Source organism: Amphibalanus amphitrite, unplaced genomic scaffold (genome assembly GCF_019059575.1).
Source record: "Amphibalanus amphitrite isolate SeventyFive unplaced genomic scaffold, NRLGWU_Aamphi_draft 000156F_arrow, whole genome shotgun sequence".
Taxonomy (NCBI): domain Eukaryota; kingdom Metazoa; phylum Arthropoda; class Thecostraca; order Balanomorpha; family Balanidae; genus Amphibalanus; species Amphibalanus amphitrite.
Genome location: NW_024881651.1, coordinates 430,150 through 445,373, shown reverse-complemented (window position 1 = coordinate 445,373; position 15,224 = coordinate 430,150). Strand labels below are relative to the sequence as shown.

At 50.9% G+C, this 15,224-nt stretch overlaps 1 protein-coding gene across 1 annotated transcript in view; it reads right to left on the bottom strand.

Moving 5' to 3' along the window:
• Positions 1-11,845, bottom strand: part of LOC122383164 (protein dead ringer homolog) — a 29,152-nt gene extending 17,307 nt beyond the window's left edge. The window contains exons 1-4 of the mRNA XM_043369335.1: positions 11,630-11,845; positions 7,480-7,584; positions 1,796-1,963; positions 1,269-1,607 (exon numbers count right to left, since the gene is read on the bottom strand). Coding sequence (XP_043225270.1) covers positions 1,269-1,607; positions 1,796-1,963; positions 7,480-7,584; positions 11,630-11,719 — 702 coding nt within the window. The 5' untranslated portion in view covers positions 11,720-11,845. The remainder of the gene's footprint in view (positions 1-1,268; positions 1,608-1,795; positions 1,964-7,479; positions 7,585-11,629) is intronic.
• Positions 11,846-15,224: the final 3,379 nt, after the last annotated feature.

Here is a 15,224-nt window from a genome sequence, read left to right as displayed (position 1 = left end):
TTTCACATTCTCGTCTCAATACGATATGGCTCCGCAGCGTGAAATTGTCCCACTATCCAGCTCCTAATGACAGTGCTTGACATGATGGATGGCAGAAATCGCCGCGATGCAACTCACTAAACGGTTGGCGCTTCGGGGAAAATAGCTCGTGGTCTCAATCACGACTAAGCCTGTGTACATAATGGGTTCACATCATAACAAAGCAACCACACAATCGGCTGCAATCGTCACGCCCGCCGAGCGCTCTCTGCAATTCGCAGAAACTCGCGTTCCGCCCGTCGCCACCTTCGTTGGCCGACTCGACCGCTCGGCAGAGGCCTTTGTCATACAGAAATACGCGCTGCCGCCGTGCGCGCGGTACATAAATCTACAGCTCGGCGGCGGCCGGCGTGGTGCCTAACTGCTGATAAATTCGGCTGCGCTGACGCGGCACGCGGGCCAGTGCTGCTTGGCCGGCAGTAAAGCGGCCCGCTCGGCGATTATGAGCGGCTCACTGCGGGCCGGCGGCCGGCGCGCGAGCCGCTGCACCGGCCGCTGCCGAGCCCACCGCCGCGCCGCCGCGTTTACGGCCGCGGACGTGACTTGTGGCCACCATGAGCGGGTGCGACACGCCGCTGAGCCGTACCCAGCATGTTTACTGGCCAATCAAGTCTATTGTTTGACAGGGTATTTGGCGTGATTCCGCCACAGCTCACACGGTCCGTTAGTTATGAAACTGCCCGCCTGGCCACACTAAACGTCCACTCAGTGTATGATACACGGCTGCTCTCGGCTACCTGGCGATAAAGCAAATAACCCTGAATTATACAAGTATCAAGGATCCGTGTAAGGTTCAATTTACAATGCTTACCTAGCTACTTGGTTCGGTTTACGAGCGGGGGGATTATGTTAGGCCCGAACCGCCCGTGGCGGCCTGTGCCGTAATTTTGTGGAACGGATCAGCGCATCGCATCAGCCACTCTGTGCAGTCGTGCCTTTAGTGTTGCGCTGTGGCGCACATATAGCTTAGATAATCGTGAGTTTCACGGAATTGACGCCCACGCTCAGAACTTTTTCGTGCACGAAGTGGCACTACGTGGGTTATCCGGTTCAGGCAGCTTCGGATTTCAACACCAACGAGCAGCTTCAACTGCAACCACAAACGTGCAACGAGCTGGCATTACTAATTCCGGGCAATACCCTATAATTAGACAGTGCTTCTGGTGGAGCCAGTGCCTTTGCAATCCATCCATGAAGAACATCATGTGCATTGTGCGGTATGAACTGACCTGTTTGAACTGTTCCTCGTAGTTCCACGGTGCCTGCGTGTTCCCCGTGCCGGTGGCGGCGGCCGGCTGGCGAGGCGAGTGGCCCGACGAGCTGGTCGGCGGGCTGGCCGCCTCGCGGGCCGGCGGCGACGCGCTGCTGGCACGGCCGGCAGCGCCGCCGTAGCCAGCCAGACCGCCGAGGCCGGGCAGCGGCACCAGCGACGGCGGGTTGCTGGCCATGGAGGCGGCCAGCAGCGACTGCGGCGACAGATGGTGACGCGGCAGCGACGACGGATCGGCAGACGCGCGAGATATCATGCCATCCTGGAGCCGGTAGTCAGAAGACTCGTCGCTCGTATCCTGAAAATCGACAGATCATTCGTCATAAGATTTACTTAGATATTCATTTATTGAGCTGAGGATGATTCCGGTTTCTCATTTCCTTTGCGTGGTAAGAGTAACCAAAATATGCATGCGAAAAGTAAGCAACAAAGATCCTCCGGTCCTAGAGACGCTTGCCCATCTCCATCATCCCAGCCTCCACCTACCATCGTATGTGCTTGTGAGACGCTGGCCACCTGTCGTTTGAGCTTCTCCAGCACACCGTGCTCCGGAGACTGATGTCTGATTGGTCTGTGATTGGTCTCCGCGTCAGATCCTCCTTCCAGGGGAGACTGGCCGCGCGACGGGGCCGAATCAGCGTCCGAAACCGCGCCCTGTGGATAAGAGGAGATGGGGTTAGGGTGATGCCATCATATCAGAATTGTGTCGGAGTCGGAGTTGTGAAATATGCGCGGGTGTGATCGTAGTGCGTATATTGCACAATGGTGGATTTGGAAAGAGCTTATCAATTATTGGTAACTGGCATGGCGTAAATATAGATAGCTAATCGTTTCCTGAATTCCGAAATGGTTTCCAGATTCTCATACTTTTAAGCATTCAGTGAGATAAAAGTGAACAAACTGCAGAGCGCACCCTGGCACGCACGCGCCAAGCACAGCAGTTATTGTAACTGCAGGTGGAGTCGGTAGGCTCAGGACGGCGAGGGGCTAAGGTGTGGTTGGTCAAAAGTGCTGACTGTTCACCGGCCCCTCTGTCGGCGTGACTGGGCCGTCCAGTCGTGATGGCTCGGGCGGAGCCAGGGTGCAGTCAGAACAGCGCACACGTCCGACACAATTAATACTGAGGCCCGGCGCGGCTGTTTGTTTCTCCGGGCGATCAGTGGGGGATGGGGAGGGTCAGAGGTGATGTGTGGAGCTGGGCGGGGCGGGGCGGCAGCACAGGTGCGCACGCTGCCGACCCCGCCGCGGGTGGCCCTCCGAGATAGATGGTCATGACCGGTCTGTACGGACATTAGTCGGCGCTAATTCAAAATTGAGTCCGCTCGGGTGACGGCAAGCACCCAGTAAAATCTCGGTGAGCTAACGGAATAGACTGGCCGGCTCGCATATAACTGTCGAGGAGTCGTCGGGAGGTCTGCGGGAGGAGCTGGGCGTGCGGTGTTGTTTCGGTGAGGAGAGAACTTTAGTGACCACGACTCCTTCCGTAGCGTTGCATTCAGAGAGGAAGATCACTGCTCTGAACCGCGATCAGTGGATCACTGCTCATTGTTCAGTGACAATTGATCACTGATCACTTATCACTAACCACCTCGGGCAATTATATGCAGCAATTCTTCAGTCGGAGCCAACGCCCAGGTGGCAGCCGAATCTTCAGTATTTGTTGTGAGTTCACATCGACTACACACGCATGTTTTGCCATGGCCGATGTCCTGGCTGTCATACGCGTCTGTGTCCCGCGGAGAGGGGCCAGATAAATATTCGATACGGGACCTGTCCTATGGGAACGCCGCACTGCTGGGAGACGTTCCCAAACATCAGCATCGTTCGCCCACTGTCCGGAAGGTTTAATGAGAACCCGTTGGAATGTTAGAGGGTCGGTTACACCAGGTGACTCTGACACGACAATAATACGATGCCTCAGATGGGCCGATTGTTATACCTGCTGAGATGAGAATGCCCAGGTCAAATTCCTGTCAACCAGTAACCGATACAGTCGATCCAACTTACCATTTGAGTTATGCACCACCATTTAGCGAGGCGACTCGAATTCTTATGCAAATGTTTGATGACTTTCCATTCATCAACTAAGTGGCCACCATTCATCGCCCCATTGAGCACCATTGTTTGAGGAGTCCCACTGCAGACTCCCGTCCACATCTCACCCCGGGGTGGGCCGGTACTGGCGCTCAGACTGATAACATTCCGGGCGTACCTCGGTGCGATTTGTACCCGACTTGCGCCGCCGGAGATGTGTGAAATATGTACCGAGCGGAGCCGCCACGCGCGGCGGGGGCGACCGCCGACCGGGGGCGCCTACTGGGCGGAGCGTCGGCGCGCCGGTGGGATCCCGGTGGGACTCGGTGGGATCGTGGCAGCCCTGGCGGGATCCCACTTGGTAGCGCAGTGGGCGAGACGGTCACTGGACATCCTCTGATTATGGCGAAATCAATGATACGAATATAAAAGTCCGTCGATAACATTTGGGACATGCATGCGCACGAATGACTAAACTATACACTTCCCCAGGGTTTAATATCCCACAGACCTCATTGTTTCACGCTCCTTTGCTCTGTTCTACCGGTCTGAGTAGATTGCGGATACCAGAGAGGTATGTTGTTGATACAGAGGGAAGCGAGGGGTGTCTATTTTGGGATGTCTACACAGGAGGCAGTGGTTCGGAAGCCACCTAAACATGGGCATCGGCTGACGGTACGAACACATGGGCCTGCCGTGATCCCAGAGAAATATCCCCTTTCAGTCGTTTGAGTTTTTTTTTTATAAATTTAGTCCGAACCTTATGATGGGAAGGATTCACAAGGACAGAGCCACCGCTAAGCGAAGCTTGTTGCGGTGACCCTGCCCTCTACCCTCCGATCGCGCAATTCCAGTTCTATGGCAGAATTTAGAGTCCAAAGTTTAACGTGCGCACATAGCCGCTTGTAATTGAGTAACATAATTACAAGCATGGTTTCAGTTCTGTGTCAGCTACAAGAGCTGCAGATTGTAATTCACGCAGGGGCGTCGCCACGGATTTTTGAGTGGGGGGGTCGGGTTTCTAGTCTTCACCCGATGGGTAGGGGTGTTTTTTTTGCCACACTTGCCAGTTTTGTGCGTGCGTATGTGCATGTGTGCGCGTGTAACAAAGCGGCGTGCAGCGCCGCGAAATTTGGTATAACCTATTAGGTAGGTATACCTACCTACATCACTTGCGTAAAAATTATCACTGGTCACTTAAGGTCAGGTCGCTATGTCAAGTTCAGTTATACGGTATACCTCTATCAAACTTTCCCCTCTCGCCATTCTTGTAGCTTTTCTCCCATAACTTCGAAATTTGGTACACTGTATACCTAATGTATGGGGTTATACGTGTCAGCAATTCATGATTCTGAGGATTTACATCTATGATCTGGAGGCAGGTCAAATACGTGACCTCATCATTAGAAAATAATGAGAAATTATAAAAAGCACGAATGCCTCCTGCTTTGAAAAAGTTCGTCAGAAACGCAAAATATCTTTGGAGCCATGACAAATCAGCTCATCATTGCCAGGGACAGGGTGCAACTTATGGCGAGTGATGACTCGAAAGGTCATTAGTGGAAATGTCCATCGATGGCCACCAGCATTTTTTTTTCTACAACTTTTGACGAAGACGCGGTAGAGCGATGACAGCACCTGGAAGGTGTTCATAGTTCAGCTCAACAACACGGATTCATTCATATGCAGCAGGAGGTCCTTTTCGATCTGGACATAACGTTGACCTGAGGTCGTTTTAACGTTAATTCTGAATGGTCAAATTTTAACTCATGTGACGCGTCTCAAAGAGATAAACACAGTGGTGACAAGACAACATATGTAAATACCATACAAACTCACGGAATCTAAAGTTATTGCAAAGCAAATGTTTCGGCAGAATCTGTCCAGTTAGCTGTTTGCCTTCTATGGGCAAAACATAGACCTGAGATGAAATCTGACCCGAAGCTAGCGAAAGAGCGTTGAAAGAGCTATCAAATATGTTTTCTGCTTCACTGTAGCCCTTCTATTGGTGGGCTCCCAGTCGCTAACTTATAACGTATACTAAAGTAACGCTGATGTATGCTTTCGACCCCTGATCGATCTAGAGGTTTGCGGAAAAAAGAGCATGCTGCCCGTGACGAGAGAAAGCCGATGATACCCATTTACAAGGTTTCGGGTCATCTCAGGACTCAGGTCATCGCCAATACGTAGGGAAACTCGGGACCTGCTAGAACTTTGCGAATGTAAGTTGTGATGGTTTTTCGAGGTTCTGATTACGAATGTTATCTTAGTTTTGAACGAAGATGATGACTCCATGCATTTGGGGTAGATCAGGTCAGGTCAGATCGACCAGTACCTAATAGTGGATGACCACCACCGATTGCTTCCTAACATGTTATACATATGTATAAGCAACACAACTACTTCTTAAATGTTCAGATGGGCGCTAAGTTCAAAATCAGCTCCAAAAACTATCCTATACCTAAATTAAAAGCATGTTATGAAAAAGTGAACCAAGGTCATCTTTATTTGAATCAGGGATATCGATTTATTTTTAAGTAGGTGATTAACACGAGCGCACCGGAAGTTTCGTTGCAATCGGCTCCTTTTGCGCGACTTCTTTGCGAAAGCCCGAGACGGTTTCATCTGACTCCCTTTCCCCTACATGTGCACTGTACAGCTAGTTGTGACGATAGCCATGGGGCTGAGGCTAGTTTGTAGTTGTAGTTAGGTACTGATCCGACGAATCGACTGCGACCATTTTTTTTTAAACGATCAGACGAACGCTCGGGGCAGTTTTGGCGCGTCCAATCCTTTGAGGGATAAAAAGGTACTAGAATGGTGGCTACTTAAAAATATTGTTGTGCTGGTGTTCCCCACCCACAGCTAATTGAACTTTAGGTAATTGGCTAATTGGCTTTAGGGAGCTCTTGAAGCGATTCTGAATCTGATGTATTTGTTGGTGTTGCTGACGCCTGCTTCACTGACATAAAAGCTAAAAAAGCATACTCAGCATCGCAAAAAGTGGGGGGGTCGACACCCCCAGTTTTCAAGAGTGGGGGGGTCACGACCCCCCCGACCCCCCCGTCGGCGACGCCCCTGAATTCACGACATGTGGTGCTTGCTAATAATTTTACAGTTGCTAAAGAGTTTTTTTAAACACTTATGCATCAGAAGTGCTTCAGTCTTAACACATTTATGCGCTTAAATTTGCAGTAAGATACGATTAACATTCAATCAGTTCTTGCTTTTTAATTACTTTCGCGAAAAAGTGAAGTGATCATATCAATGCTCATCATTTTCATCGGTAAACTGTGTTATATAATGTATTTTGTGACATGTCTCGACAATCAAACCATCCCCACAGTACAGTATACCTCGGGGTCAGGAGGGGGGGGGGAGGGGTGCCGTACACGTGCCGACGAACAAACCAAAGTGACGTCAGGGGTCACTAGAGGACGACTGGGGTGAACCCCTCGGGGAGGGAGGGGGAGGGGCGATCTGACACGTGTGACACCGCTCAGTTCAGTGGCATGACCGTGAACGGCGAGGGCATCGGGTGGTGCGACCAGTCATGTTTGTCAGTTCGTAAAAATGTCAGTTTAGCGACTATGCAATGGACGGGATTCACGGGAAAACATGAGATCATTTTTACTTGGTATCGTCGATTCTTTGGCATCGGTTATTTAAAACCTAGGCATTGAGCCAATAAAACTGAAAAATCTAAAATTGAGCATTAAAACATTGAAACATTGAACTGCTAATATTTTTTTTTCTGGGAGCAGAAATTTATGAAACACATTTAAGAAATCATTAGTTTTAAACGAACTGAAGCTTTACCACACCAATACTTCACCAATACGCTGAGGGCAATGCGGATCCTGATAACATTTACCTAAAACATTTCAGTACAGCTAATCATCATAAAGCAATAATGGCATTGCGTGAAAGTTATGATAGACCCAGTAGCGGCGGAACACCCTCAATTCAGGGGGAGGGGGGGGGGGGCACTGCCGACTTTTGGTCCCATTCTTTCCATGCAACGCCCATAGGGCTAATGTTCAAATGTCAAAATCAAAGGGGGGGGCACGGTGCCCCGATGCCCTCCCCGTTCCGCCGCCTATGGATAGACCTCGAGATGGTGACACCACACCCACCTCATCGTCACCGCTCCGGTGCTGGTGCTGATGGTGCTGGTGCTGCAGCAGCTGCCGGTACTGCTCGGCGGCAGCACCCCAGGCGGAGCTGGTCATCACACCGCTCTGAAACCAGCGGGGACGGGGGTCAGTAGCTGGTTAGGGGAAGGTAGGGAGACTGATGAGAGACAATGGCAGAAGATAGGAGAGGAGGGGAGAGAGGGGAGGGGTGGGGGCTGGGGCTCAGGTGTGTTTTACCGTGGTGGGTGAACCCATAACTGTTCCTCTTTATTGCAAAAGTTTCATTATCGCAATTATTGCAAAATATTTTGGGGAAGTACCTATATTTGTCTCTGACGTTGAGCGTCAAACATTTTTTTTGGGGGGGGGGGGCGAAAGGAGAATCTTCATAAGCTACCAACTGTTGCCGTTTTAGTGGCCACTGCGGGCCACATCCCTGCCGTCTCTACCGTCATCACTGCCATCATCTACGTCATCGCCCGTCATCCGTCCGCCGCCCGCGGCGCCTGCCTAACGTTCGTCACTTTTTGTCGCCACCGCGCCGCCACCGCCGCCGAATAACCCACTGACCGGAAACGTAGGCGTCCAAGCGGCCATTACAGAGGGGTGGTCATTAGTGTGCGGCCGCCGAGCCAGCTGACGGCGTCCTGATGACGTCATCGAGGACCGACCGGTGACGTCATCAAGGGCCCGGTCGGCGCGGCGCCGCGCGCGGGTGGGCGGAAATGCTGGGCTAAAATTAGATTTAGCGCGAAATAGCCTAGAAATGTCAGTGATTGGTGTAAATTCTAATAAAATGTAGACATCATTAAATTATTATTTTCGGAGGCATCCTAGCATTATCCTAGCAAAACCTCTTCTTGGGACGCAAAATTCTGTTGATAAAGTGAAGGACCTTGTCCTCACAGTAAACGACGTAGATATTCGGCCAGCGAAAAATATCAAAGTGCTGGGTGTTCTCCTTGACCAAACCCTGAGCTGGGAGCCACACATATCCTCCATCATTCGGCGAACCAATGCAATCCTCGTGTCACTCTTCAAAATTCGTCACCACCTCTCTCCTGACATCCTCAAAATCCTTGTCCAAGCCCACGTCCTTCCCCACCTCCAGTACTGTTCATCAGTCTGGGGTGGTGCATCCAAAACCTGCCTGGATCGACTGCAGAAGGTGGTGCATTTTGCGGCACGGTTGGTCTCCGGCCTCCGCAAATATGACCACGTGACCCCTGCTCTCGCCGCGCTCGGCTGGCCCAGCGTGCAGGAGATGATCGCGCGTCGTGATGCGTTCAATGTGCACCGTGCTCTGTTCGCCGCCGCTGCCCCCGAGTCGTTGCGAGCTATGTTTCCCTCACGCGCTTCCGTCTCCGAGAGGGCAACGCGCTCCGTCGCCGCGGGCCCGGCGGTGATCGAGTTGCCCCGAGTTCGCCTGGCGGTGGCCAGGCGGCAGTTTCCCTACCGAGCTGCCGCAGCTTGGAACGGCTTGCCGCGGGAGGTGGCGGCGACCGCCTCAAGGCGACAGCTGATGGAGCATTTTAAAGTGCAGCATTGATTGACTTATACTCTTTTATTCTTTGCATGTTTGTGCCGATATATGTGTGTACCTATGTGTTTTTTAGCATATATTTTTTTTTTTTAGCAATGTGATATTTACATGTACTGACTGGGCCGTAATAGCCACTCTGTTGGAAAAGCCCTAATAAACGAATACGAATACGAATTATGGATAATTATATATGTGTGGAAAGCTCAATACTACTTTGAGGAAAACAAAGTTCGGTTTTATTGAAAAAAGCTATCCAGTTGGATGTTTAATTGGCAGTCACAAACCTAGCTTAGCGACTAATGACTGTTGCCATAAAACAACACCGGACTGGTAGGCGTTAGAGGGTAATTAAAAGCCAATAAAACATTATTTATTTTCAACCTTAATAACAACCTAAGTAGTGGTTATTATTTGTTAATATATAATGGCTCTGGCTGAATTTCACTGCTGTAGTTCACTTAGTTCGCTTCTTCGAATAATATGGATACTAAGGTCAGGGCATAGACATCTATAAATATTGGTGTACTTCTTTGGTCCAGGTATGCATTACCTAGCCCAATTTCCTATAAACCTTTCGCATTATTTAAAACTTTGTAAAAGTACTTAGGACAAATATGGATTCACTGGATGCATACTAACACCGTTGTTCTAAGCAAACGTCATTCTAGTTACACATCTGATGTACATCTCACGTTGGTGGACAACCACTGGCGGATCCAGGGGGGGGGGGGCACGGGGGCCATGGCCCCCCCAAAGGCCTAAAGTGGCCTGTTTGGCCCCCCCCAAAACGTAAGAAAAATTGCTAAGAAAATATACCTTGATGGAGGTTTTTAGCCACTTGGTGAAGTAAAGCTTTCCACAGCATAATATGGAAGCAATATGGTAGCAGTGAGGGTCAGTCAAAAGTTGCGCGAGTGGAGTCGACCTTCAAAAAGGACTTGTTGGCACGTGTTTATGGCGCGGTAGCTGGGAGTTGGCGGTGTTTCGCGTGGTGTGGCATCACTGGCGGATCCGGGGGGGGGGGGGGGGGGCACGGGAGCCTGAGGTGCCCCTGACAGACCCGTGGTGCCCTTGGTAGGTCTGTGGTGCCCCTGGACCCTGGCAGGCCTGTGGTGCCTCTGGCGGGCCTAGGGTGCCCCTGCTAGGCTGCTGATGCCCCTGGGACCTGACAGGACTGTGGTGCCCCTGACAAGCCTAAAGTGCCCCCAACAGGCCCGTGATGCCCCCGACAGGCCCAAGGTGCCCCTGCGTGATGCCGTGATGCCTGCGAGGCCGGTGGTGCCCCTGCGAGGTCGGTGGGGCCCCTGACAGGCCCAAGGTGCCCCTGTAAGGCCTGTGGTACACCTGCTAGGCCTCTGGTGCCCCTGACAGGCCCATGGTGCCCCTGCAAGGCCGGCGGCGCCCCTGGCAGGTCTCTGGTGTCCCTGACAGACCTGGGGTGCCCCTGACAAGCCTAGCCTGTGGGGCCCCTCACAGGCCCGTGGTGCCCTTGTTAGGCCTGTGGTGCCCCTGGCGGGCTGGTAGTGCCCCTGCTAGGCCGGTGGTGCCCCTGACAGGCCCGTGGTGCCCCCGGGCACCAAGGGAGGTCATGACCCATGTGGCCCCCCTTGGATCTGCCACTGGTACATATTATATTGATTTGTAATGGCGTTATGGCTTATGCAATATGCAATTGCAGGCACTTGGTATCCCCCACTTATCCCTCATTGGGGGCTCTGGCGGGCTCCTGAGGGCCAACGTCTATCTCCGGGAGCCCTAGACAGGCTCCTTTGGGTCCTTTCAGTCCACTATAGCATAAGAGGTCTCCATGCGAGTCCTATACATCTGAGGACGTACCCTGACGTCTGAGGTACTCAACTGCAGCTCCAATGGTCTCTTACACTGGCGGATCCAGGGAGGGGGCATTTAGGGCCATGCCCCCTTCCCAGAGGCCTAAAGTGGCCCGTTTGCCCCCTCCCCCAAGCGATAATGAAGCACAGTTCAATCAGTGCCTGGCCCAGGAGCCGAGTTAGACCACCTCCCGTTTTACCACCTCCCGGCCCGCAAAGGGACCCAAGCACTGACTCGAAGCGGGTTAACTGGTCGACAAAAGCAATAGTAAGTGTTTACAAAGTAATATAAAGGCATGGGTCGGGTGGGCTACCATTTATATATTTTTTTTTAGTTAAAAAAAAATATTCATAGTGTCAGGGCTGTGACGAAAAATAAGTGGCCTAAATCCGATGAGAAAACAGGATTTGGGGGTACCCTAGGTTTGGCTCCTGCATAAGTTGGCCCCCCCCCCCCCCCCAAAACGCAAGTCTGGATCCGCCAGTGTGGACAACCGAATAAGCGCATTTGATAGCGTGCTTTTATTAGATGCATTATGCAATTCACACCTTCCCACCTATCCAGGGGTGGATATTTGTGCCGAGTTGGGGTAGCACGAGCTTTACCAATTTCTCAACGGTACGTATAGTCGACTACAAAATGATGTTCCACTTTTCACACGCAATTACTTGCCTGGAGTGGTAGGCTGTGCCGCATCACACGGGCTGAGTTAACAAATTATGGCTTTGTCCCAATGCTCACAATACTCGACTACATATAACTCGCCAGGTGACTTACCTTGACCACTTCTGCCGGCGTCTCCGTCTCTTCCATGGTCACGGTCGGTCCTCGCACTGCCACGTCGTACATCCCACGTGCCGCGGGCATTCACTCTCGTGCAGTCTCTGAATCACGTGGCGCACGTGTGCGTGTGGCGGTCGTGGCGGTCGAAGGCGATAGGAGGTTTCACGTGCACGGGTGCGATGCTCCCTTCCCCAACGTATGTTGAACACTGAGCTCGGCCGCGGCTTGCGGCGGCCGGCCGCCGGCCCTCGACCAATCACAGGCCGTCTAGGAGGGATCCGGCCGCCAACAGCCAATCAGAGGCTGCCCTCGCCGGTGCCTGTGCGATCATTCCGATATCTTGCTCATATTCAGGGGAATTCGGCCGCCCCAGGGTGGGGCTGCCCTGAATCGAGTGTGTTTGCGTGATCAGAGCCAACTATATTGAGGAGAGAGTGGAGCATTACCATTGTATTCTTTCGCACAACCCAACGGTTTGTGCTTCAGGGGAGTGACGATATGAGTAAAATTAAATTCTCATGTAGCTTTATCGGACGGTTGTGGAAAGGTAAAACTTGCATTCAGTGTGCCGATATGCTTTTCGCTTTTTTATCTATTCATTGATATGCGAGGTATATTTTTCAGTCCGAACTTTCAAGGTAAAATTTAGAGATTTATAAAAAAATGACCATTGAAAAATCGCGCCCGAAATTCATTCAGTTAATGCGGTAGGCACCGGCTCTGAGGCAAATAATTTACAGCATTACCAGTTACGTCATCATTTACATACCTATTATACCTTTTATATCAATTTACGAAATGCTTAGATTTTTACACAATGTGTCTCATGATTCTGTCAGAATGCACGCATGTAATTGACCATTCTCTCTTTCCATGCTAGTGACAACACGGGATTCCAACGACAGAATAACTTCACTCAGAGCGTATCTCCCCTGCTGGCCACCATTCCAGTACAATTCCCTCTCGCTTCTCCATCGTGGCCGAGCGGGCACGCGGCTGAAATGTGCGTTTAATTGCGGTGTTTGCTGCCAGGGGCCACCAACAGATGCCGTGATACCGCGGCGGCACTTAATCGCTGGCTAAGTGGGCTTCCCGGCGACACAGCGACCACCTAATTGGGCCGTTTGGCTGGACAGAGGACCGTGACCGGAGGACAGAACAGCGCGGGTTATGTAATCAGGCAGGATCGAGGATCGGTAAGGTGACAGAAGGGGTATTGGGGAAGATTGTGATACAGTGAGGGTGGGACGAGAGACAAGAGGATGCACGGCAGGACTGTGATACCGTGAGGCTGGGACGAGAGATAGGAGGATATGTGAATGTGAATATGGTACTATGAGTTAACAAAGAGATGGGAACGAGGACTGTGCAGTGTGTGGTGTGCAGTTTGCAAAGGTTTATTGAAAGGTTGTGAACACTGCGCAGTGCACACTGCACACTATGAAAGGATGCAAAGGGCTGTTGAAAGAGTTGAGGAAATGGTTGTAATGCAATGGAATGGAAAGGGTTGTAATGGAAGGGTTGTAATGGAAGGGTTGCATGGAAGGGTCTTTGTCGAAGCGATAAAGCACCATTCAAGTCAAACGTTTAGGACAGGTCAAAGAGTTTTGGAATTGTCTCCAGGCTAGAGGTGGCAAAATGTGGACCCGAGGACCCGGTCCAAAGAACCAGTCTGGACCCATATGGGTCCAGACCGGTTCCCGGAAATTTTCTGACGGGTCCAACCGGGTCCTACCATAAACTGTACATCTTGCACAGCAGCACACTACACATTATTGCAAAATATGAAGTGAATGAAGTGAATGTTTCTTGGCACACAGTAGCTCATGAGTATTCCCAGTGGGAAATAGGGGCTGCTTTACATGATGCAACTAATGATACCTACAAGTAGTTTGTATTAATTGACTTTTGGGGAACGGGTCCAACTGGTTCCGATTCCAACTAAGACCGGGTCCGACTGGTTCCAGAAATGTCCAGCCGGGTCTGGTTCGAGTCTGGTTCCCAAAATTTTCATTATTTGCCACCTCTACTCCAGGCCGGCATGTTGACCACTGCACAGTATCTCAAAACTAAATTCAACCAGCATTGCGAGTGGTGCAGCACATTGACAAGCTCAATGGATAATGCAATATCGATTATCCTTCATTACTACATTTTTCCCTATAGGTGCGTAATGCGTATGGCAGAATGCGAGCATGGAACATATTTTTGTGTTTACCCTTTACTCCAAAACAAACAGCCGGCACACATCCACACGAATACATACGCATGCGAGGTTACTCGGTATAAGGATGCAATTATCCTTCTATGCTCCATATCTATTTGAGTTCAGCTTTGAAACGTGCCAGAAATCTGACACACAACCTCATCCTTGGTTAAATTGATCGTGATGTCCACTGAGTCTATTCAGTTCCAAACACCCTCGGATGACAATTTTCTCGGATTATCGCCTCCCCTGGCACGCAGTGCACTCCCACCAGTGCCACCACTCTCCGTCGGCTCTGAGGGCATAGTGCGCCAGGTTCGCCCCCGATCGGGCGGCGATAGTGGCGCGCCTGAGTGTCATCTGCGCACCGCTCTGCGCCATAATTGAATCAGAGCAAACCTCTTGGCCCATTCATTTGGCGGCGGCCGGTGAATATAGCCGGTCGGGTAATCGGCCCCGGTCGGAATTAGCCGCTCCGAACGGGCCAAAAATCCCACCGAACGACGCCGGCTCGCCCCTAATAATGGGGTCCCGCGGAAACTGATAAATTGAGTTCTGGAGCGGAAGGCTGGGTGATAAAAGGAATAATTGGCAATGACACAAAGGCCACGAAGCACCCTTGATGGCCACTGGAAGATTTAATGACGGGCCGGCTACCGACACGCCGGGCACAGGGCAGACCTAATTTTAGCTTTAGTAACGTCCACAAGGGGTAGGTAGGATTTGTAGATGGACATAAATAAAGCACACGGGCAGCATTAGATATGTACATTTACAGTGCGTTTTGTATGGATTCTATGAACGAAAAAGTGGATACATTCAGTCGACATTTTATTTTCACCGCTGCAGTTATCAATTTTTTTTTTTATCTGATAGTGAGTACGATGAAAGTTACGTTTGGCCAATGGCAAATCACAGCTAAATTTGTGTTTGGCCCTCTCGGTGTCTAATATGTAAATGCAGGCGCAGCTTCAGTTCATAAATCGTCGATAGAGAAAAATTTCATGCATGGAACTTTGGCACATTTTTCTTTTGCGGAAATTTCAGAGGACATCCTACAATTTTTGGAGGGCGTTAACCAAAGAAATGAATAAGGGATACCAAAATATTTTTGTTCAAGCAAAGGCACTGCAGTGAGTAATGGAATGAACGACTCTTACAAGTTACACACATGAAACTTAGTGCTTTGTTGATGTGCCCAGTTAAACAGACTACAAAGCCTAACGAAGCCTTCCTTCACCAGCTTGAAGTTCTCTTGGCAATTTTCGCGTGATTTAAATCGTGAGCTGCAACCATCACAAATGACTGACGTGTGAGCTTTTCCTGTCCCTGACACCCCTAATGAGAGGTCACCGTTCCAGCGGCGGGTGGCTCACGGTCCCA